The 25595-nt window shown below is 42.3% G+C and overlaps 1 protein-coding gene across 7 annotated transcripts in view; it reads left to right on the top strand.

Moving 5' to 3' along the window:
• epb41l5 (erythrocyte membrane protein band 4.1 like 5) overlaps positions 1-25595 on the top strand; it is a 208660-nt gene that overhangs the window by 38186 nt on the left and 144879 nt on the right. For 5 of the 7 annotated variants that reach the window (XR_011356619.1, XR_011356621.1, XR_011356620.1 and 2 more), the window contains exons 2-4: positions 11377-11438; positions 20167-20271; positions 23600-23642. Coding sequence is in view for 4 of the 7 variants with exons in the window: in XM_069934871.1 (XP_069790972.1) it covers positions 11377-11438; positions 20167-20271; positions 23600-23642 (210 nt within the window). In the remaining 3 variants the exon portion in view is untranslated. Of the gene's footprint in view, positions 1-8733; positions 8801-11376; positions 11439-20166; positions 20272-23599; positions 23643-25595 lie in introns of those variants that run through there. The other 2 variants (XM_069934875.1, XM_069934874.1) reach the window with 2 other exon arrangements.

The following is a 25595-nucleotide window of genomic DNA, read 5'->3' on the forward strand; positions in this document are numbered from 1 at the left end:
TCCTGGCCTTCTCCCCATAACCTTTGATACCCTGGCTAATCAAGTAATACAGCATGGTAACGACGTTTCCAGCCCATGATCCTCAGCTGCCCGCAAACTTCAATGAACCTACAACCCCTTTATGTTTTGAAAGGTGGGAGGAAACTGGAGCTCCTGGAGGAAACTCTCGCAGAATGTACAAGCTCCTTACAGACAGTACCCGATTTGAGCCTGGATTGTTGACACTGTAAAAGCATTGCACTAACTGGTACGCTAACACTGTTGCCTGATTCTGAAGATGACGCCTTATAGAGGCAACTCTTTGCGAGCAACTCTGATGGGAATAATCAAATATTCCCCTTCAGAACTTCTAAAAAATCAAACACTAAACCAGAAACACAAAACCAAGCTTATCTGTTAATATGTAAGTCCTAAGATCGCTGGCACTCCTTGGAATCGGCAGTGTCCATTGAGCTGCGGGACCTTTAAACAGCCAGTGGTCAGGCAAAACCAAAAACAACACCACTGCAGGAGTTTTCAATAGCCAGTGGTTGGGCCATTTAAACTTCACGTGAGTTGCAAACAGCAGTGCTCAGCATATTTAAACATTGCGGGTGATTTAAAGGGACCGCGCATGGACCATTTGAACAGTGCGGGAGGAAAATGCCACCAGTGGACCCATAGGCCAGGTAAAGAAGACCTGACCACGTAGACACGGGGGGGGGGGGGTGCGGCGGGCGGCGCTAAAGGTCTAGCTGAGATGCCAGGGCCTGAGGATTCTGCTCCCCAGCATCCTCTTGGCCAACATACTATCCTTGGGGAAAAAACTTGATGAACTCCAAGCCAGACTTCAACATCAGGGAGTGCTGCGTGATGTACTTTACAGAAATATAGTCAAACAAAGACATTCCAGATGTGGTGCGGCTGCCCAAGCATCAGTGTTGAAGATGGTGAAAGTATGGTTGAGGAACATCTGCAGGGCTGCTTTGAATCGATTGGAACAGATTCAATAACTCATCCATAGACTTGAATGAATATGCAACAGGTGTCACCAACTTCATCAAGACCTGCATGGATGAGTGTGTGCCCACGAGCATACAATTGGTGTTTCCCAACGTAAAACCCTGGATGAATCAGAGAATCCACAACCTGCTGAGGTCAAGAACAAAGGACAGGGATTAGGATCTTCATAAGAAGTCCAGGTACAACATGTGGAAGTCCAGCTCTAAATCAAAGTTGCAATTCCAGAGGAAGTTAGAGACAGATGCATGCGAGCCATGGCAGGGAGTGCAGGCCATTACAGTCTACAGAGCGAGGGCAAACATTAAAGTTGGCTGCGATGCTTCACTACCCAATGAACTGAACACCTTCTCTGCCTATTTGAGAAGAAGAACCAAACAGTGCCTACTAGAATCCCTGAAAAGGCTGAGGACCCTTGATATCTGTCTCTGAGGGCAACATCAGAACATCATTCAAGAGGGTGAACCCTAGCAAGGCTTCAGGCCCTGATGGCATACCTGGCAGAGTACTGAAAATCTGCACCAACCAATTAGCTGGAGTGTTTACGGACATTTTCAACCTCTCATTGTGGCAGTCAGAGGTTCCCACCTGCTTCAAAAAGGGCAACAATCATCCTGATACCCAAGAAGAGTTGTGTCGGCTTCCTCAATGACTACCACCCATGTAGCTCTACTACTGTGATGAAATCATTGAGAGGCTGGTCATGTCCAAAATTATCATATACTTAAGCAAAGGTCTGGACCTGCTGCAATTCATCTATCATCACCATCGCTCCAAGCAGATACAATATCACTGTCTCTCCACTCAGCTCTGGATCACCTCAAAAACAGCCATTCATACATTTGGCTGCTCTTCAGCAACTACAGCTTGACCTTCAATAACATTAATCCCTCAGTTCTGGTTAAGAAGCTACAAACTGTAGGCCCCTGTACCCCCCCCCCCCCCCTCTGTACCCCCCTATCTGAAACTGGATCCTTGACTTTCTCATCAGAAGACAAGAGTCAGAACAAATTGAAGGCAATGTCTCCTCCTCACTGATTATCAACACAGGTGCACCCCAAGGATGTTTGCTTAGCCCACATCTCTACTCGTTATACACCCAGGACTGTGTGGCCAGGCACAATTCCAATGTTATCTACAAGTTTGTTGATGACAACACAGTTGTTGGCAGAATCACAAACGGCAATGAGGAAGATAGATCAGCTCTTTGAATGGTGTAGTGACAACAGCCTTGTACTCAATGTCAGCAAAACCAAGGAGATGATTGTGGAGTTCAGGAAGAAGTCAGGGGAACATGACCCAGTCCTCAAGGAGGGTTCAGTAATGGAGAGGGTCAAGAACTTCAAATTTCTGGGTGTTAACATCTCTAAGGATCTGTCCTGGAGCCTCCATGTTGATGCAATCACAAAGAAGGCTCGCCAGTAGCTATACTTTTGTAAGGTGTCTGTGGAGATTCGGTATGTCACCGAAGTCTCTTGTAAACTTCTACTTGTACCATGGAGAGCATTCTGGCTGGTTGCATCATTGCATGGTATGGAGGCACCAACTCTCAGGGCAAGAATAAACCCCAGAGGGTTGTTAACTTTGCCTGCAACAACACAGGCACCAGACTTCACTCCATCAAGGGTATTACATGAGGCGGTGTCTTAAAAAAGCAACCTCTATCCTCAAAGACCCTCACCACCCAGACCATGCCCTCTCAAAGACGAGCACTCAATGGCACAAGGACAGCTTCTTCCTGGCTGCCATCAGATTCCTGAATAATCAGTGAACCAGACACTGCCTTACTTTTCATGCATGATTATTTTTCTTAGTAATGCTGTGAGATGGTTATAATATGAATGTTTGCAATATGATGATGCCACGAAACACTGAACGTCGTGACTTGTTCATGACAATAAAATTCTGATTCTATTGATACCATTGGTATCTCTATTTAATGAAATATAGCACAGACTTTCATTTTCATTTATTTTTATGATCCCATTGTGCTAAAATCAACTTGGAGTGCTGTCACTCCATTGGATCCAATTCCCCAACAAGGCTAGAAATGCAACCATGTGGTAACAAAATTCATTCTTCAATCATGTCGGCTCAGAAAAATGAAGCTGGTGTAACGCGAATAAAAGCTCTCTCAACTGGAGGGAGAACAAACGCTTTTATTAGCTTATAACTATAGGCTAGTTCACAGTCGTCTTCAGAAGGGTTCTGGGTTTAGGCGGGAAACCATGGTTATATGTGAGCAGATGAGGGCGGAGCCAGCCATCAGCACAACACACTACCAGTGAATCGCAGTTCACTGCAGCTGGTAACATTGGGATTATTCTCCTATTTTCCACAAAGTTCATGAGTGGCCTTGTTTTTATCCTCTTACTTACAGCATGGGACTTGTGATGTTCAGATTTTAATTTTATTGTCAGAGTACATTGATAACATCACATACAACTCTGAGATTCTTTTTCCTGAGGCCCAGGTAGAATTGCCATTTATTGATAGTGCGAAAAAAAAACAACTGTATTCAATATGCACATTTAAACCAATAAAGAAATGTAAACCAGCTGATTGTGAAATACAGAGAAAAAAATCAAAGTGCAAAAGTAAGAATCCTTAAATGAGTCCCTGATTGAGTTTGTTGTTGAGTGTGATGGTGGAGGGGTAGCAGCTGTTCCTGAACCTGGTGGTGTGAATTTTGTGGCACCTGTACCTCTTTCCTGATGGTAGTAATGAGAACAGAGTTTGTGCTGGGTGGTGTGGTTCCTTGATGAATGCTGCTGCTCTCTGATGACAGTGTTACCTGTAGATGTACTCTACGGTGGGGAGGGTTTTGTCTGTGATGTCTGGTTTTATCGACTACCTTTTGGAAGGTTTTGTGTTTGGGGGGATTGATGTCCCCAAGTCAGCACACTTTCCATCACACATTTGTAGAAATTTGCCATATCAAACCTCCTTAAACTCCTAAGAAATAAAGGCACTGACATGCTTTCTTCACGATGCAATTGATGTGTTGGGTCCAGGAAATGTCCTCCAAGATAATGACTCCCAAGAACTTAAATTTGCTCACTCTCTCCACATTTGATCCCCTAATGATTACTGGATTGTATTTCTCTGGCTTTCCTTTTTTGAAGTCAATGATCATCTCCTTGGTTTTGGTGATGCTGAGTGTGAGGTGGTTGTTGGTGCACCATTCATCCAAGTTTTCAATCATCCTCCTTTATACAACTCACTGCTGTGGTATTTTCATGTCAGCAAATTTGTAGATGGTGGTGTTGTCATACCAAGTCATGGGTGTGAAGTGAGTAGACCAGGATGACATTGTAGCCATCCTCCCAGTGCTGCACTGCTTTTGATTTTTGTGGTCCAATTTGAGGAGCAGTTTGAACCCAAGGGGTTCTGAGTGTGCCCTGAAATGAGCTGCAGCAGTTCTTTGATCTCAGCAGTTTGGCAAATCTTTCAGGTTGTGTTTTAATTGAACTTAAGTTGTATTTTCTCATGCAGTGATTTAATATTTGCAAATTAATTAAGTGCTTGCAGATTCTCGGCTTAAAAGAGCATAATCTTGGTTTAATTAAACTTTGAGAGGTGCTTGTGATTTTATTCAGGAAAAAAGAAAATGTTACTGTTGAGCACTTTTAATAATTATTCATTACCTGCTTGTAAGCATGGCTGGAGACACAGACATTTATTATCCGTCTAATTGCCTCTGAAGTGAGGGGATAGTTGTAATTGTATGGATTGTCTGTGGAGTCAGGTAGGTAAGGATAAAGAGGAGAGTGAATGCCTTCCCTAAACAGCACAAGATTATAAGGAATGGGGGCCTCGAGCCGGAAATACTATTCTACTTTTTCATTCTTTTCCCCAGAGACCTTGTACTTCAAGGGTCTGTGTAACTTGCTTGGAATACGTTCAATGACTCTAGCTCTGTAGATGTCTGGGGAAAAAAAAGTGTCAGAGTTCTTCATGCTCTGGGAGAGGAAAATCCCCTACATCTCCACCATTACGTAGGTGACATTGTATTTTGAAACTACTTCCCTCATTCTAGATAGCCCCGCATATGGAAACCTCCTTTCACCACCTGCTAGATTTCCATAATATCACCTTTTTTAACCTTTAAATTGCAGTGAATACAGACCTAATCTACTGACCTTCTCCATGCATGTCACCATCTTCATCCATATCCAACCTTTCTCTGCACCATCATGACTGTAGTACTCATGGTGTAAAAGTGTCTTGTAAAATTGTATCAAAACCTCCTGACTTTTGTACTCCATCCTCGTAATTCTCACCCGAAACAGCGACCATTCTTTATCTCTCACTGATGCTGCTTGACCTGTTGTTGTTTCTCCAGCAGATTATTTGTGGCTCTGTTAACATTACAAGGTGTACTTGGATGCCAATCTGGAGCAAAAAAAAACAGTCTGCTGGAGAAAGTTGGTGAGAGAAGAACAGAACATAGAACCTTACAGCATAGTATAGGCCCTTTGGCCTATGATGTTGTGTGAATCTATATATACCTAGCAAAAAAAATCTTAACCCTCCCTACCTCATCACCCTCTATTTTTCATTGATCCACATGCCTGTCTAAGAGCCTCTTATAAGCTCCTATTGTTCCAATCTCTACTACCTCCCCTGGCAATGTATTCTAGGCAACCACAACTCTTTTAAAAAAAAACTTTTGATGTCTCCCCTAAACTTTCCTCCCAGCACTCTGTACAGAATGGTCAACATTTCAGGTTGAAACCTTTCCTTTAGACTAAAAATGCGGAGGAGAAATAGTTATAGGATATGGAGATAGAAAATTTGGACTGTTCAGGGGTTGATTTTTGGATTTTACAAATTCTTAGTATTTTTAAATTTTAAATTTAAGGATAATAAATGGGTAAATATTGATAGTTTATTAATGAAACATTTTTCATATGAAATACAAAATACAAAAATAATTATTTCTTGCATTTCCACATGGTTGCTTGTTGCCTCTGCATCGGTGCTTATGCATGCACACATGCAAAAGCCACATTTTTCAAGAAATCTGGATTCTGGGATGGACCAGATTTCAGCCGAGAGTTTTTGAGGAGACTGGATTCCCGGGTGGTCTGGATTTCTATCATCTGGATTTTTGGACTTTTACTGTAATAACTACCTACTGAAGAATTTAATCTTTACACTACCAAACCCCTGCAGCCACTTCCATTTCGAGAGCTAAGGGCTGATTGTCCTGAAAGTCGATCCTCGTAATTCCATTACCAGCTAAATGCATCAACACCGGACCATACTGTCAGAAGGACGACAGTGGTTCAGGAAAGCAGCTAATCACTGATAAGAGCAATGTGGATCAGTGTTAAATGCTGGCCTGGCCAGTGACACTCATGCCCTATAAAGTTAAAAAGGAACATCTTTTGATGCAAATTTGAGTATAGGCAGTGTGGAAATGTGTGATTGCCAAGCATCTCATTTTGGCCCAACTTTCTGCTCTCTAACCCTTGCAGGTTTCTTTAACTCTTTAGCTATTAAACATTAACATTTTAAAGTTAAGTTCATTCAATGATTGTAAAAACAGTTTGGTTTTCTCCATTTCTTTATATATTGGGTGTCGAAAATCTGCTTTAAACGAACTGTTGAGGCCATTCCCTCCTGGGTGCCTCTGTTAAACTTGGTTAAGAGTGATGATGGTTGTAGGAATGTTAAATGGCATGTTATCTTGACTGATCCTGAACATTGTTGCCTGCTACATACCAAAGCTCTTGTGTCATCCTTGCCTGGGTTTGCGGCCTGTAGATTTCTTTCTCTGGTGATGTCATCAGTAGAAAAATATTTATGGGGATACATTTATCTTTCAGAAATGAAAGTCAATACTTCAAGAAGTATTGGGTGTGAGTGATGAATTAATTGAGTTATGTATTTTGTGCAATCAATTTAGGAACCACATAAAATCAAGAAAGTGAAAATTGGATATTTTAATGTGTGTGTGTGTATATATATATATATATATATATATATATATACACACACATGCATGTGCACATACTACGAAAAATAAGCATGACCATTTGCTTGATGGGTTAATGGGAGCAGTTGGGGAGAGAACGTGATCCTGTATGCATGAAGGTGATGAAATGAGGGCAGCTGAAGAGCAAGAACACAGACAAAGTTGTGGACTGCAGGACATGTCCAGAGGGTCAGGCTCTGCTCATGGAGAGGGGAAAACTGCAGCAATTGCACAGGTGGATGGTCTACCTATTTTGGTACAGACAGAGAATATGAATTGCATGAAATTGTGGAATTTGATAACGAGTCTGGAAGACTACAATGTGGCCAGATGGAACATGAGATATTGATCCTCAAGCTTGCATTGTGACAATGCAGGAGGTCAGAGTGGGAATGGAAAATTGATCTGGACAGTATCATTGAGCTCTGAATCGCCCCAGTGCACCCAATGCATGTGCTCTGCAAAGTGATTATCCAGTCTGCGTTTGGCTTGTGGTACGTGGGGGAGATCATATTATGAACTCTTAACACCGTAAGCTCCCTTCAAAGTGCAAGCGAACAACTGCTTCACCTGGGAAGACTGTTTGGTGGGAAGGGAAGAGGTGAAAGAACCGATTGGATCTTTTACAGTAATGAGACAGTGACATAATGAGGCTAATGATTGGTGCTGAGAGAAGTGTGGACCACAAATTGTGAAGGGAATGCTGAAAGTGGAGGGGAAGGTGTGTCTGATAGTGGAACCTTGTTAAAGGGGGTGGAAATTGCAAACGATAATCTACTTGATGCAGAAAGAAGGTGAGGACCAACCTACGCCTCATAACTTCACAGGGTAGGCTCCTCACCTCTTTCTGCCTTAACCTTACAATATTTGAGTGCACATTGAAATTGAAACAAAACTAGTGAACTGACAGTGGAAATAAAAATTAGAATGATCTGATATCCATGTCGAGGGGCTGCATGATATAGATTGGGATGTTCATATTGAAGAGCGCATGCATTTTGGTAGGATAAGAAGCTAAGAGTGGCTGAGTGTGTCCATTAATTATTGATGAAATAGCACAATGGAGAGGAATGAACTACCTGAGTGGAGAAGTAGTTTGGGTGGAGACCTGAAACAAATCACTTGTATACAGGCCTCGTCATTGATTTATGGAAGCAGGCCCTTCAAATCAACGTGTCCATGATGACCAAATTAATTCAAATTTTCCTGCTGTAGACCCAAATCTTTTTTAAATCTTTCCAATCTATTACATGTCTAAATCTCTTATGAACATTACAATTGGTCCTGCTTCTACCACTTCTTTTGGCAGCTCTTTCCATAAACCCACCACTTTCTATGTGAAGAAAGTGCCTCTTGAGTCCCTTCTGAATCTTTCCATTTCTCGCTTTAAATCAGTGCCCGCTAGTTTAGATTTGCTACCCTGCCGGGAACCAAAAGAACACGACTATTTACCTTGTCTATGCCTCTCATGATTTTATGAAGTTCTCTCTTACCCTTCTGCACTTCAGGAAGTAAAGTTCTAGCCTCTCCTTGTCATTCAAGGCCATCAGTACTGTTTGTAAAGCTTTTCTGCACCCTTTTCAGCTTAATATCTTTCCTGTTGCTGGGTGACCAACACTGCACACCATGTTAATCATTGCCTTGGAGATGCACACAATGCTGGAATTTGGTACAGTAAACAATTAATAGAGGTCCACAAGGTTCTGAGAGGCATAGATAGGGTGGACAGCCAGTGCCTTTTTCCCAGGGCAGGAGTAGCAAACACCAGAGGACATCTGTACAAAATGAAAGGAGGAAAGTGTAGGGGAGACATCAGTGGTAAGTTTAGTGCATAGTGAGTTGTGGCTGCCGGGAATGCCTTGCCAGAAGTGGTAGTGGAGGCTGGATCAAATGGGACATTTAAGTGAACCTTCGACAGGCACATAGAAAGAAAAGTAGAAGGTTGTGAGGGAGGAAGGATTTAGTTTTTTTTTGGTAAGAATATGTAGATCAGCACCATATCGAGGCCCAAAGGGCTTGTACAATTCTGTAATGTTCAGCGAATCAAGCAGCATCAGTGGGAGAAAAGGAATTGTCTGTGTTTGGGGCCAGAATCCTTCAGGAGTGAGAATGCAGATAGTTGGTGTAATGTGGATAGGGCCGAGGGGTTGGTCAGGGGACAGTGGGGGTTGGTGAAAGAATGAATGATGGGTGCAGTTGATTGGCAGGTGCTGGACGGGTAAAGGGGTCAGGTGAAATATGAGGCAAACAGGGTGGTGTGTGCTGATGCAGAGGCAAAAGTCAGAAGGTCTGGGCAGAGGCAAAGGCTGCCAGTGTTGCAATCTGTTAAGAAGAGAAGGTGGTGATAATACTGGTATAATGAGAGCTGTGGGCAAATGGAACTAGATGGACACAAAGGTGAAGTGGGGAAGAAGGGTGGAATGGAACAAGAGAAAGGTGATGTGGGGAAGGAGGGTGGAATGGAACAAGAGAAAGGTGAAGTGGGGAAGGAGGGTGGAATGGAACAAGAGAAAGATGAAGTGGGGAAGGAGGGTGGAATGGAACAAGAGAAAGGTGATGTGGGGAAGGAGGGTGGAATGGAACAAGAGAAAGGTGATGTGGGGAAGAAGGGTGGAATGGAACAAGAGAAAGGTGATGTGGGGAAGGAGGGTGGAATGGAACAAGAGAAAGGTGATGTGGGGAAGGAGGGTGGAATGGAACAAGAGAAAGGTGATGTGGGGAAGGAGGGTGGAATGGAACAAGAGAAAGGTGAAGTGGGGAAGAACAGTGGAATGGAACAAGAGAAAGGTGATGTGGGGAAGGCGGGTGGAATGGAACAAGAGAAAGGTGATGTGGGGAAGGAGGGTGGAATGGAACAAGAGAAAGGTGATGTGGGGAAGGAGGGTGGAATGGAACAAGAGAAAGGTGAAGTGGGGAAGGAGGGTGGAATGGAACAAGAGAAAGGTGAAGTGGGGAAGGAGGGTGAAATCTGGATGGGATGGAACCAGAGGGAGATGAGAATGGGTGGGGAAAGACAGAAATGGGGCAGGGGAAGTCGTCTATTGTCCCTTTTCAACCTCTATACCATTTACCCCTTACTCAAAATTTTTCATTGTGCATATTCCAATTACAAATTTAGGGTCACCTTTCCTTTTCGAGACATCTCAGCACTTTGCTGCAGCAATCGCCTTGGGCAATCTTTTCAGAACTGTGCATTCCTGTCAATACAGTTCTTCATTGTCTATTGACCCATTGTGCTGGCAAACCTAACTCAAAATGTTATTTTTGGTATTATCTTGGAATTTTTGGAATAGCAACACTATTCCTCCTGACACATTCGCATTCCATGCTGGCCTTGGTGCAGAAAGTTCAAGCAACTCGTAGTCCTAATTTACATATGCCTGAATAAAAGGATAATTTAATCTGTACATACTTAGATATAATCTCTTTTGTAGCTGGCACAATTCTGGGTAGGATGTTCATGGGGAGCAAGTACTGAGAAGTTTCCTTTGGTCTTGCACCTAAAGGCTCTAATCGACAACCAGTGTGTGATGGACCCCTCAGCAGGAAAGGCCTTTATTTTTGACCCAAGCAGCTTCCAATCTGGACTCGTGAGAAGCTATGGATTTGATCCAAAGCAGTTAGCTCAATACTGTTACAATGGCAGGAACCCAGGTTCAAATTTGGGGGTATCTGTAAGGCTTTTGTGTGTTCTCCCTTTGTCTGTGTGGGTTTCATCCGGGTGTTCAGGTTTCCTCCCAAGCTTGAAAATGTACAGGGATTGTAGGTTAATGGATGGCATGGTTTCATGGGCCCGAAGAATCTGTTACTGTGCTGTGTATGTCTAAATTTAAAACATCATGGTTCTTGGCTGTGCATGCACTGCAACATCCTGTAATGATGTGGGACTTTTCCCTCCCTCCACTTTTATAGGATGATTGCTAACTTCCAAGTTCCACTGTTTTTTTGACAGTGTGTTGATTGATGGTATGGCTGCAGTATTGGGAGGAACTGACCTGTTCCATCTTAGTGGTATGACTCATGTTTTTTAAAAAACCCCAGCCTCTGTAAATGATGAATCATGAAAGACCACGGATGCTGATAAACAATCAACACAAAATATTGGAGGACTCTGAGTGTGACAGCATCCATAGGAGGCAAAAGATCATCAACATTTTGGCCCATAGCCCTTCATCTTGCTGAGTTCCTCCAGCAATTTGTATGTTTTCTCTTGAAATGACCTTTCTTTCACCCAGCTATTTCCATGAATCAAAGACCCATTCTCGCTATTCTGAGCCACAAGGGAGAAGCAGACACCAAAAGATGAGACAATTATTTTATGAAACTATTGTTCTTGTGCACTTTCATATTTACTTCTCCATGCCAAGCATAAACTCTCATCATGTTTTCTTTAGATGGTAGCAAAGAGGACATCTGTTTAAGGGGAATGGAGGACATTTTAGGGGAGATGTCAGAGGTAAGATTTTTCCTCAGATTAATGTGTGCTTGGAATGCATTGCCAGTGGTGGTGGTGGAGGATGGCACAATAGGGACATTCAAAAGACTCTTGATAGGCATACGGATAAATGAAAAATAGAGGGTTATGGGTGAGAGGCAGAGAAAAATTAGATTGTTGTGAAGTAGGTCTCTATAGGTCATCGTGGGCTGTGCTGTCATGTTCACTGTTATGCTCTCGTATGTTTTGTCACAGACTCGATTCTCCTTTTTACATGGTTTCTTTCTCTTTCGTGGTGGATAAGTAAATTGGAGAGGGTAAATGTCTCCAAAGAAATCACTAGATGTATTGGGATCTAGAGTTAATGCTGAGGATTCCCAAGACCATTCACTTCCATTACATAGTATGTTAATTATTTGGATCGGATTGTGGCTATGTTTTGGCTGGTGGTTATTTGACATCGCATCTTGGTTTGTTAATTTGAGTGCCCAGGATTGCAGAAGGTGACAAAAAAAGCCAAGGCATTTCGGGCTCCATCCTCTCAACCATTGAAGTTTTGCTTTAAGAAGACAGCCAACATTATAAAGGACCCTCATCACTCTGGCCACAGCCTATTCTCACTGCTACCTTTGGACAGAAAGTATAGAAGCCTGAAGACCAGCACCTCTAGTGTGACAGATTATGTTGTGTTTGTATTGTATATCGATATGTTTTTGGAAGTTAATTGGGGTGGGTTTTTTTAGTGTTGGTCACATATAAACACTTTAAAAACGATCTCATTTAAAATACTGGAGTTTTGCTCAAGCTAGATAAGGCAGCTCATGAGGGCCTTTGCAAAAACTGGGAAATGCCCAAGAGACTTCACTAATGGATTGTTGTTTTGAAAAGCAACATATGAAAGAGATTGGAGGAGTAGTTCAGAGCCGCAGGCTGTCTGGAGTGCAGCTTGCTATTCTAAGAGGGTCATGTGGTTTTGCAAGCAGAGAGAGTCAAACAGGCTTTTCTCAGAGAAAGAGAGAGATCAGTTTTGCAGTGTTACAGTCAGCAGCAGCATCTGGCACTGGAACAGGACAAGCTGGAAAGCTTGTGGAAAAATCCCATTTGGAAGACTGGTTGTGAGTGCTTAGTTCAGCCTGGTCAATGAACCTCATGGTTCATTCAAGAGGAGAGGACTGGGTGCCTAATGTTCCACTTGAAATAAGAGAAGCAAAAAGGAACTTTGTGGTGACCTGAAAGAAAGAGGTAATCATCTGGAAAACCCTGATGGGGCAAGTTTCTTCGGCAAGACACTGATGTGGCTGATTAAAAGAAATCAGTTGTGGGTGTCCAGCAAACAACAAATCTCTCTCTGAAAACCGACAAGAACCTTCCTGAGTGGTAACCATTTACTAATCAAGCACCAAAGCCTGGTGAACTTTATAAATGTTAAATTCTGTGCATAGTATAAGAATTGCCTGCAAACAATGAACTTGGAGGAATGAGAAGTGAGATTGGACTGTGAATCAAAGAACTTTTCTGAACTTACACACACATTACATACACATGCGCTTAGAATTAGAAAGGGGTTAAGTTAGGTTAGTTAAGTCAATAGTGATAAGTTAAAGTGTGATTCTGTTTTCATGTTTAAATATAATTGAAAGCAACTTTTGTTTAAGTAACCATTTGTCTTGGTGAATATCTATTGCTGCTGAGTTTTGGGGTCCTCTGGGCTCGTAACACTAGGTCAAGAACTTTCTTTCCAACAGCTCTCAGACTCTTGAATCTTCCCTTACTACATGAATCATAAACTACTCCAGCACAAGACTGTAGTAAAAACACAATGCAGAAGCAGCTCACCAGTTAAACTGTGTACTTTATGTTGCAAACATATCTTTATCTTTGATGTATAAGGTGTTTGACCTGCTGAGTTTCTCTAGCATTGTGTTTTTATTTAAATTTCAGGGTTTGCAGATTTTTGTGGTTTATTCCACAAGAAACAATAAATATTATATATCTTCTGTATTTATTATCTCTTTTAATTGTCTTTTTATTTCAATCTCCAGGTCTACAGATATTTGTGGTTCATTCCACAAGAAACCTTAAATATTATCTATCTTCTGTATTTATCGTCTCTTTTAATTTATTACATACAATTGTAGTTTTTTAAAAAAAACAAAGTACTTGCTCAGCTGCAGCAAAAAAGAATTTTAAGGCACAATGTGTATGAAATCTCTTTATCGTGATCATACTATTCCTTCAGCCAGTTGCTTGAGCAACCTACGCTGCAGAAATACCAGTTGTGGAACCAATCTCTCGTGAGGAATAATGCAGTGCAATCATGGGTAGAACCTTGGCTGATCTGCAGAAAACAGAGTAGAAATTAAGGGATCCTATTCTATTTGGCGACTGGTTGCCAGTGGTTTTCTGCAGGGGTCAGTGTTGGGGCCACTTCTTTTTACATTGTAAATGATTTTGATTGCCTTGTGGCTAAATTTGCAGATGATACAAAGATACTATAGATGCAGATGACCACACTGTTTTTCTGCACTGGTACAATTGAAGACTGTTTGAAAGAGGTGGGTACCTTGTCCTATTGAAGTGAGAAGTTGAAGATATCTGTCAACGCACTGGCCAGTTGGTCAGCACAAGTTTTTGGTACACAGCAAGGTGCTCCATCTGAATCATGTGCTTTCCTGAGATTCACTCTCCTGAAGACAGCCCTCGTGTAATCTACAGCTATTGACAATAATCGATCATCAGGGGGCGCATGTCACATGGTTGATTCAAATGTGATGCGTTGCATTTATGTGGGTCTAGTTGTTAAAATTTTAATTTTGTTTAACAGTGTAATGGGAGCACCTATGTCTTTTCCTTGCACTAGTGGCTTTACTTTGAGCTGATGCTTGGTGAGTTAAAACCACCCAGTTTTGTTTGTTTGTCTTTTACTTATTGTTGGCATGACTTGCGGGTGACTGCAAAGAAATGGAATGAGATTTTTTTTAATGGAGTAAAGAAAACCAGCTTCCCATTGTCGCTGCATGCTGCAGCATTGGACCGTAGTTCATTAAGGTCTTACATTGAGGCTTTTGTGCCTCCTTCAAAAGCTTGGCTAGATTTCCAATGCACTGAACAAATATGAGGTAGTCTTTGTATGCTCCATGAAGCTGAACAAATATCTTTGTATTACATAAAAGAATTATGCTTTTGGATTACACAATGATTTTTTTTCTGGAGAGTTATTTGCTAGATCACATTTTTGAGCCATTTTTGAATTAATAGTAAAGAAACATTGTTTCTATTTGCCCTATTGCTTTTAATGAGATTGATTTGGAGTTTGTTCTGTTCTGTGTTTGCTGACCTTCTTATGGCATCACTGCAATTACAGGGAAGGAAGCAAATAATTGCAGTCTCATTTGGTTTCAACGGTCCCTTCACTCCTGTACAATGTTGTATTTCATATTTATTATCAGAGAACATACATTGCATCACATACAACCCTGAGATTGTTTTTCCTGTAGGCGAGGCAGAATTATCACTTATTGGTAGTGTGTACTTTAAAAAAAATACACAACATACACATGTAAAGAAATGTTAGCAAACTGTGTAATATGGGGAGAAAAAAAATCAATAAAGTGCACAAGTAAGAGTCCTTAAATGAGTCACTGATTGAGTTTGATGTTGAGGAGTCTGGTGGTGGAGGGGCTACCAGTAGGTACCTGATTTGACCAAAGAGAGAGTGATCACATTGATGCCTCTACTTCCTTAGAAAGCTAAGGATGTTTGACATGAGCCCCATATCCCTCATTAAATCCTGGTACAGGACCTGCTCTGCCCAAGGCTGGAGGTGGTTGTTGAAGATGGTGAGGGAACCTTAGAGCATCACGCAAACCTTCCACCCTTCCAATTCCAAAAGTATTTAATGCTGCCTAAAAAAGGAAGCTGGCACATTGAAGGACCCATCCCACTTTTGGAATGTGTTCCTCCCTGAGAGGAGGAAAGGATAAAGAGTGCGATATCACCCACCAACTGTTCCTTCCCTGCAGCCATCAGGATCATAAATGAACCTGACGTTATCTCTGTAACATTACACTGTAATGGTGCCCTTGCTCTCCTACTTTGTATAATGATATGCATGTTAGAGTTGACATGCTGGACTGCTTGTGGAAGAACCCTTCTTCCAGGTATACTTTGACAATGAACAAGCTAATTTATACAAAATCACTCTGCCTATAGCATGGAAAAAGGTCATTCAACCATCAGGTCTTTACAGGCTATTGCTAGAGTAATTCCATCAATCTCATTCTCCTTTAGATTATTCCCCACCTGTCTATCAACTCTCCTTTGGTTCTTTTTGCCAGTTACCCATGGTAAGAGATTATTTACAGTCATCAAGGAACCTACCAGAGTACCTTTGGGATGGGGACAAGACTGGAGTGCCAGGAACAAATCCACGTGGTCATGAAGAATGTGGAAATTCTGCACAGGATCGAAGACCTGTTCCGAGAGCTGTTCAATCCATCTAGATGTACTCTCTATGTAACTACTCCCATTACTAAGAGCATGTCAGATACTGTTTGTCATATAATAGAACAGAATGGAATATTACATGAAATTTCCTTTATTCTGCCATAAGGCAGACAAAGATTTGCCATTATCATTGCCCAATGGCTCTTACAATGAGAGAAAGAGAAGCAAAAGAAAGTTTCTCCCAGAGTTCCTGTGTCCGTGAATTCTCCTCCAGCCCGCTTGCGACCCCTGCAGCCATACAAAACTCTAGTTCACTTCAAACCCGAGCCCAGATCCAAACCTCTGACACAATGAGGAAGTCTTCAGCACTTAGGACCCTTCAGGAACCCTCCTTGCTATCAGGATCCTCTTGAATCCGAGTTCTGATACCTGGTTCTCTTGGGCTGTTGTGACTCTTTTGACCTCAGGTTGCCAGCAGCCCACAGCCTGTGTGAGTTCCTTACCCACAAGTCACCAACAGCTCGCCACCTGTCTGTCTTTCAGCGACGGAGCCCCTCAAGTCCGCCACCATGGTCACCATCCTTGGAGTTATTTCCTCTGCTTTTCCATCTCAACAGGGGGAGGGAAGGGTAGTGTTCTCTCCTTTTCCCATTATTGGTGCCCTGTGCTAGACTGCTGCTGTCTTAGAATTGCAACCCCTTCAGGCTACTGCCGAACACAGACACTGCCACAGGATGTTAAATAAAACATCGTCAGCTCCTTTTGCAGGCCGCTTAAAGCCTGTACAGAGCCGTCAGCAGTTGGACTAGGCAGTAGGACCCCAAGCAGGGTCACTGTGTCCCCACTCCCCACTTTTCCCAGGTCCCCAACAGCGACAGCACTGCCGTTACAGCAGCTCCAGCGGTGCCGCCATCATCCCCAACTGGGTCATTCAGCCTGACTCAGTTGTTCCTTGTGGTTGTGGTTCATTGTTTACAACTTTCTTTCTGCTGCTGCTGCAATCCATGTTCCCTCATGGCGTGTCCAAACTAGTGATGATGGCAGTGTGTTGGGAGCTGTCAGCAGCAAAATCTCAATGGATCCAAGGGAGAGCATCTGCAAGGTGTGAGAACCCCAGTTCAGTCTATCATTGATTTCATCTGCACCTTTGAAAAGTTAAGAGAGCAAGATCTTATTGTTTGTTTAGTCCAGGGAGAGAGTTTTGTTCTTGTACCAAAATGAGATTTGTTGAAAGCCCAGTCTTCTTTCCATGTATCTGTTGATGGTGGAAAGTGTCTGCACATAAATCATAAAATAACAAAAAAGAAAATGAATGGGTAGGAAGGAAATGGCTTGAACCTTTTGAATTGTATCCCAGTTTCCTAGTCATCTGACATGATGCACTCATCCACCAGGATTCTGGTGTGCGTGTTCCTAAAAATAAAAAAAATAAGCTTGTGGGAACACGAGCCTTTGATCTGTGCGAATGGTGTTTGTATCTGGCAACACTCGGTACGCAAGATGACCACTGAACTCCATCATGTGTTTGCTAATGGCCAGGAATGGTGTGCATTATCACTGTTCACTACCCAGAGATGGCATGATGCATGGCAGATCAGGTTGTGCTGTGTTTGAGTAGGTTCACTCTGAAATACTTGAGGATTCTATCCCACTGCAGAGTCCAATCAGTAGTGATGATCAGAAAGGCACAATAGATGTGTTTGACAGCAATGCAATCACTTGACACTCTTGCAGGTTAGGAAAAACTAAGAACTGCAGTTGTTCACTGCTTCTTCAAGGAGGGTTTATACTTTTGTACTCAGATTGCCATTGGTTTTATGTTGCTTCTCACTCCATTCCAATGCCCAAAATTTGGAGGAACTTTTGATCAGTCTCACATTTCACAATCTCAATTTCATTCTTGTCTCTTTTTCTGAATGACAACACCCTACTCGTAAAGCATATGTTTGACTCGCCTGGTATCAGACTGAGTAGAATGCACTTTTAAGTTGCACATGCAAGAATACTTTCAACAATAGATTATTAACCTGACTGAAATATAAATTCATTCCTCTCTCTATTGATGTTTCTTGACCTGCTGAATATCACCAACATTCTCTGTTTTAATCAAATCTAATAACATGCTCCAATCCTGGAGCTAACACTGAGGAAACAAAAGCACAGGAAGTTATAAAACCAGTTTAACATTTGCAAAGAACGTTTGGAGACTGGAAGGATTGAGATGTTCAAGTTTCGAGATCAGACCGATATAGACGGATGCAGAGTTGGGTGGAAAAATGCAGATGGAGTTCAATCCGGATAAATGTGAGGTGATGAATTTTGAAAGGACAAACCGGAAGGCTGAGTACAGGGTTAATGGTTGTTTATTTAAGAGTGTGGATGAACAGAGGGACCTTAGGATTCAAATCCAAACATCTCTCAAGGCTCCTGAACAGGGAGTTAAGAAGGCCTATTGAATGTTGGGCTTCATTAATAGGTGGATTGAGTTCAAGAGTCAAGAGGTCATGTTGCATATCTGCAAAGTTCTGGTGAGGACACATTTAATGTTCAGTTCTGGTCACCTCATTATAGGAAGGATGTAGAAGTTATGGAGAGAATGTAGAGGAGATTTACCAGGATGTTGCCTGGATTGGAAAATAAGTCTCATGAGGCAGGTTTAGCAGAGCTGGGACTTTTGTCTTTGGTGTGAAGGAGATTTAATAGAAGTCTACAAGCTTCTGAGAGGCATAGATAGGGTGAACAGCCAGCGGATTTTTCCCAAGGGCAGGAATTGCAAACACCAGAGGATTTGCGTACAAAGTGAAAGGAGGGAAGTTTAGGGGAAACATCAGGGCTAAGGTTTTTTTTTACACAGAGTTGTGGGTGCCTGGAATGCCTTGCCAGGTGGAGGCGGAAACATGAGGGGCATTGAAGAGGCTGTTAGGCATAGGGATAAAAAAAAATAGAGGCTTACGGGGCAGGAAGAGTTCATTACTTTTTTTGGAAGGGCCGAAAGGCCTTTTCTGTGCTATAATGTTCTATGCTCTAATAGTTTTTTGATTGACATGGAGCAAATGCAGGGTAAATAGTATTTTGTGGTGGCAGGAGCTGTTTACTGTGGACAGACTGAAGCCAGCTCACCTCGACCCCACCGAACCAGTGAATTTGGCCCAGCACAAGAAGAGTTGCCGCCCAGCTAAAAAGTACATTGGCGCTGGTTCTGGGGGGGGGGGGGTCCTGTGTGGCGGCATGGCACTAGGCAGGCGAACTGGCACCGCTTGTAATCCACGCGGCGGTGCAGTAGGCCAAAATGGCACCATTGGGGGTTTCCCCTTTTTCTCAGCACCAGGCTCAGAAGCCCACGCTGGGGGACCATGTGATGCCTGAGTAACATCAGCGCCCCCCAGCATGGTTCTCAGGCAGGTCTGGGCTGGGAGTACAAGTCTAGCCCGGCAGTCAACAATAAACCAGTTTTCTGCTCACTGAGCTCAACCTGTCTGGTTGTGTGTTCTTTCAGTAGCAGTGTAGCTGCCACTACAATTTATTAGAGGTGCAGATAAACAGTGGTCTTGATCAATAATATGCATGATCACAAGGGAACAGAAATGGCCTTTTGATGTACATGGACGAGCTTGTTTCAAGCATCTCCCAATTTTGTTCCATGATTGATGCCAATGACCTCTGGTTTCAATTTCTTGAGTTCTGGAATTTCTCTTACAAACTTCCGTTTCTCCATCTCCCCTCAACTCTTATAATATACAATTTTGATTAAGCTTTAGTTATAAGATCTCATTGTGATGATGTTCCTGTGAGATGCATGGGGACCTAAAAGCAAAAATCTACAGATGTTGGAAGACCAAAATAAAAAGAGAAAACAGGAAATTCTCAGCAGGCCAGGCTGCAACTGTGAAGAAATATGTCAATAATAATTTCTTAGATGATCGGAAAAAAATAGAATCAATCATGTTTAATTTGAAGCAAAATTGCTGTATTGTTACTGAACACGATGGAATTAAATGGACAGTACAGTGAAACCCATGTAATCTGGAATTCAAGCAACCAAACACCTGGAAAAAAAATAATCATGGAAAATAAATAGGTAAAAAATACAGAAGTTTAAAATTGGCACGTCTCACCATTGATTTGCCAATCCATGCAGCATGCAGTCTCAAGCAATTCACTTATCTGGCATTTACCAATCCCCATAGATGCCGAATAGCAGAGATTTTGCTGTTTTTAAACAAATGTTCCTTTTGAAATTGTAAAATGCTTAAAAGGAGATTCTAGAGCATTGACACTGATATTTTCTTGTCTTTTCTTTTAGAAAAAAGCTAAAGGCCAGGAATTGTTTGAGCAGATCATGTACCATCTCGACATCATTGAGAAAGATTACTTTGGACTCAGGTTCATGGATTCTGCCCAAGTAGCGGTAAGATCCCCCTCTTCATCCACTAGCTGCTTTCTGCTATAAATTGCATGGAGCACTTCACTTTTTGAATTCTTCTTTGCATTGCATACGATGAGATAAAATGCATTCCTGTGTATACTTTCTTTCACTTTGTTTAGAGTGAAATGGTAATCTTTTAATTGTATTCAGTTTGTTTAGGTATGCATTCTTGTATTTACTTGTATGGGAGCAGGCTTGGGAAGAATGGCAAACCTATCCAAGGTATTTCTTTATCAATGCAGAAGGTGAAAACAAGACTTGCATCCTCTGTTCAATTTATACCATTTAAAAAAAAATATATATTTTTTTAATAAAATGTTAACTATACTGATGCAGTGAGGTAGAAGGCGCTTCTTGCCCATGGGTGGCATGGTTAGTGTAACGGTTAGCGCAACACAATGACAGTGCTAGCAACCTGGGTTCGAATTTGCCGCTGTCTGTAAGGAATTTGTACGTTCTCCCTGAGTTTCCTCTGGGTGCTCTGGTTTTCTCCCACCATCCAAAACATACAGGGTTGTAGGTTAATTTGGGTAATTGGGCAGTAAATGTTTAAATGGTCAAAATTGGCTTTTGCAGTGGTGTGAATAAACTTTAAACCCATGTTGACAAATTACACCCAATTAATCTATCAATCTCATGTTTTGGAGGATGGGATGAAAGCAGAGACCCAGAAAAAACCCACGCAAGTTCCATTGAGAGCATACAAACTCCTTACTGTCAACGCCAGATTTGAATCCGGGTCGCTGGTGCTGTAAAAGCATCGCACCAACTGCTCTCAATCCTTAATGTCCATTTAAGACAACTTCCTCTCGGACCCTTGATCCTTTCATTGGATTGGTAAACCATTCTGCCAGAATATTTTACATTTCGATATAGTTGTGTGGTATGAAAAGTAAAAACAAAACCTGTTAAGTTGTTTCAAGCTACCTGTTCGAAGTCCTCTGAAGTGGAAGCTTGGTTTTAGTTTGTATTTGGAAGGAAGAAATATTTGAAAGTCCAAAAACTGAGATAATCTCATTCTCTTCTTGGGACTTTACAGCTTCTGATTTTGAGGGTGATAGCTCTCCAAACTGGACAAGACAAAACTGGATAGACAAATCCCTTGTTGTACTCTTTCTACTGCTGATTAATTTTCATGGAAGAAGCAGGGAAATCATACACTTGTCTCCAGCCCCATTCCTGGTGTTTTCTATTGAACTTATGGGAACACCTCACTGACAAAAGGCAAAGGAGGAAAAACCCAACACCCAACCCCAACCAACCAATTTTCCCTTGCAACCGCTGCAATCGTGTCTGCCTGTCCCGCATCGGACTGGTCAGCCACAAACGAGCCTGCAGCTGACGTGGACTTTTTACCCCCTCCATAAATCTTCGTCCGCGAAGCCAAGCCAAAGAAAGATTCCATGGATTGGAGTTTGATATGAACTTCCACTAATTTTTGATCTGGATCGATGATGTTTGCTTCTGATGTTCTTGCCACATGCAGAAGTTTTTAATAATTCACTTTTGTGAAGCAAAATATTTTTTTGGAAGTGAATGTAAGTAATCCATTTAACCTTCCACACAATGTTGAAAGTACTTTATAGCATCTGCTTTGTATTTGCTCGGATAATACCGAAAGCTGTTTCATGTGAAAAGGCTAATAGCTCTATGTTGAGCATTCAATGATTCTCTAAACAAAGTGTGTGTTGGTGTCCCGGCTGAGAGCTTTTAAATGTCTGCCACTGGAATGTGGAGGAGCTGAAGGAAACCAGGCCTGAGATGAAAAAAGGCAGGAGTATCAAGTCATAGAGAGTCAGTCCATCACCGCTGAGGGGAACATTTAACACCAAGAGAGCTAAGAAGTCGAATTTACTTCCAGTTTAAAATGTTGGCTCCCCCACCCACTCCACAACACTTGGCTTTGAGTGAATTGAAAAAAAAAAATTAGAGCACAGTTTGAATCTGAATGTTGTGCTTTAGATGCTCCAGCATGTTTGGAATTTAAGCTGCATACAAGTTTGCTGGAGTTTGTTTCACTATGTGAGAATGCTAAACCTTGAGGCCAGCTTCATTCTTCTGAAATACTGACTGCTGCGGAGAGGCCAGGCAACGATCTTGCCAGGGTGTGTTACTTGGAGCAGCATACATGTTTACTTTAATTCAAAGCAACAGCAGAATTGAAGGGTTGCTATTGTCCCCCAGTTTAATTTTCTGCTTTTGAAAGAAGATGCCTTTCAAGAAGATCTTTTGATAAATGAACAAATTATTTTAATGTCTTGAAGCTATCTGTGCTGTGTGGCCATTTTAAACAAAGTCTTTCAGTAGCTTCCTGAATGAAATTGTCATTCTTTCTGGTTATTAATGGGAGGCAGTATTCTTCTTTTGTTGTTTAAATAGTAAATCAGGCAAAGGTGTTTGGGTGCCTTTTACTCAACCCATCCTAATTATTTTTCTTTAAAAAAAAAAATAACTTGGAGGTGCAGTACAGAAACAAGCCCTACTTGCCCATGAGCCCATGTCTCCCAAATATACCCATGTGACTAATATAACCTATTGACCCTGTACATCTTTAGAACGTGGAAGGATTCCACAGTACAGGGAGGAAACCCATGCTTCATGAGAATGTTCAAACTCCTTACAGACATCGAACCTGGTACTGTAATAGTGTGGCACTAACATTTATGCTAACCGTGGTGCCCCAAGGATCTACTGATCCTTTGGCAAAGTTCACAATTTTCCTCCATTTTATATCTATTTATTGCAAGAAAAATATTAGATATAAAGCAACTATATTTAAGTGGGCTGATATGTTGGAAGTCTGGAGAGATAAATAATGTGATAGTTTGTCTTTGCCTGAAGACAAAAATATTTTGTAAGCCAAAAGCAGAATATTCGAAATACTAGAAATATGAAACAGCAGACATTAAATAAGTCAGACGTAACTGGAGCTCTGTCTCGATAAATTCCTTTCAAGTCCCTAACCTTGCGTCAGAACTAATTTATGTATATACCTTTCTAGTTTGGATGCTGTGGGACAGTGATAGATCGAAGAAGCATTTAAATTACTCCAGTGTCAATCGGTCTCATGCAGTTGATTTAAGTGGTTGCTGTGGCTTTTGATGTTGGCTTCGCAGAATTCGGTAGGTGTGGTCAACAAAGTGGTCTGCTAGTTTAATCATGGGCTACAGCAGGAGTACTTGGCTGCAAAGTAACTAACTGTCCTTAATGATTTTAGTTGAAAATGGGAAAGGTGTTGCTCTTCCTGCTATGCCATCCTGGTCTTCCCAGTTACTTAGAAGGTAATGTGCCATGATATTTTGTGTTGCAGCACTGGCTGGACTATACCAAGAGCATCAAGAAGCAGGTGAAAAGTAAGTTGTATTTAAATCCATTCCGTACGTTCTTGACCGAGATTATAATTTCAAAGTTACAATCACTTTCAGTTGGTCAAGGCTTCCGAGGTAGGAGAACGATCGAGGTTACATCAGGGAATATAGAGGTAAAGATTTCCTGAAGTCCCCGATCAAGGATGGAACCATTCAGTAGTTACAGTGGGTGAACGTTCAGCAGGCTATGGAGATAAGCAAATCAGGAATCCCCTGGAGTGTGGCACTTTCACACCAGTTTTCAGTGTCAAAGATCATAGATCACACCTGGGAAAGTGAAGTAGAGAACACTGGGCCAGTTATTCACATTGGGTTTGAGCTGCAATGTGTACAATTGCATGGACAAAATGGATAAATGTTCCTGCATTCTTCAAAGTGAGTGCTATGGGGTGTGCTGCTTCCACTGGTGATAGGGTAAGGGACTGTAATTAGAAGTCTCAGTTGCTGTGAGAAGGAGGAAAAATGATGAAGAAGATGCAGGAAGATTTTTGGGAACTGAAAAGTGAGATTTAAGATGGCAATCTCTCGATTTGTCCCAGGTTGCTTAAATTAGGTTAATGTATGGTTGGTGCAGGAAGGAGGATGTGAGATTTGTTGGACATTACCAGCACTGGGTTAGAAGAATGGGCAAGTTGCAACACATAGAAAGCTTAAATCTTTTCTTGGGGATATTTGGATAATGTGGGAGTGAAATTGGGAACCCATGAAACTAGATGCCCCACATTCAGCCCAACCATCTCAAAACTAAAGTCAGAAAACTTGCTTCTCTTCTAACTGAACACCTCAAGGCCATGTTTCCTTGCATTACACCAGTGTAATCTGGGAGGGTTTGACAATGTGGGAGTTTCTCGGAAAGGCGGTCTAGAGACTATATCCACGAAGAGCTTGAAACCATGGCATATCTACGTAAAACAGTGGCCATGGCAAACCCTGAAATTGTGCCCTCCCCGTCATTTATAAAAAAAATGGAAAATAAAGTTGCCAGTTGGACCATTGGACTAGATTTGAAGATTGGCCATGGGAAATTCTGAGTGCCTGTGGGTTTTAGGCTACTTTTAAGGGCTTGTGTGCTTTTTGGGTGGTACTCCATGATGAAACTATGACGTTGCTGAACAGAACCACAAACCTGTTGATTTAAAAGGGGCCCTCTATCCTGGATGGGGTTTAATTCCAGGAGGGAGTGGGGACCACTCTACAGGGACTTAATCCCAGATATCAGTCACCCAGCACCTGAGAGGGGGAGAGAGAGAGTGAGGGAGGGAAGGTGAGAATGGGGTGTGAGAGAGAGAGAGAGGGACGCAGGGATGGGGAGAAGAGTGCACACTGTGTCCTGGGACAGACAGGCTGTCCAATCAATGCACTCGCACTTGTCTACCCTTTGCTGTAAGCTCCTATCCTGGGATTGTTTCAGTCCCCACTCCCTTGGTACACAGACCCCTTGTCTTGTCCCGAAACCCTCCACCCCACCCCCCTACCCCCACCCCAAACAGGTCCATCAGATCCACCAGGATGAAATACGAGAGCATGGGTGAAACTTTCCAAAGTGTCTGGGGACCATTTCTTGAACTTCTGAAATGTTGATTTATTTGTGTTTTCTGGCCGTGTGGAGGGTGTTTGTCCCTGTGGCATGGTGGCATGGTTTGGTTTGGCTTACCTACCTCTTGGGGGACAGTTTCTCTGTCTGAGGATGATTCTGAAGAGCATGGTTCCCAAGGCCCGAGGAAATGAGTTTGATACAAAATGATATGCTCCCGACAGCTGGGTCGTGCTCCCAAATTGAGTGGTAGTGGGTGGGATGAGCAGTGGCACCATATGGTTGGATTACCAAAGCCGAGGCAGTCGAGCATCAGTTGTGTGGGGGTGGGGAAATGGATGGAGCTAAATTTCTATCTAGCCATGTCTGTCACTCTTCCCCCATCTAACTCCCATTGCCTTGCT

Source organism: Narcine bancroftii, chromosome 4, assembly GCF_036971445.1.
Source record: "Narcine bancroftii isolate sNarBan1 chromosome 4, sNarBan1.hap1, whole genome shotgun sequence".
NCBI classification, from domain to species: Eukaryota; Metazoa; Chordata; class Chondrichthyes; order Torpediniformes; family Narcinidae; genus Narcine; species Narcine bancroftii.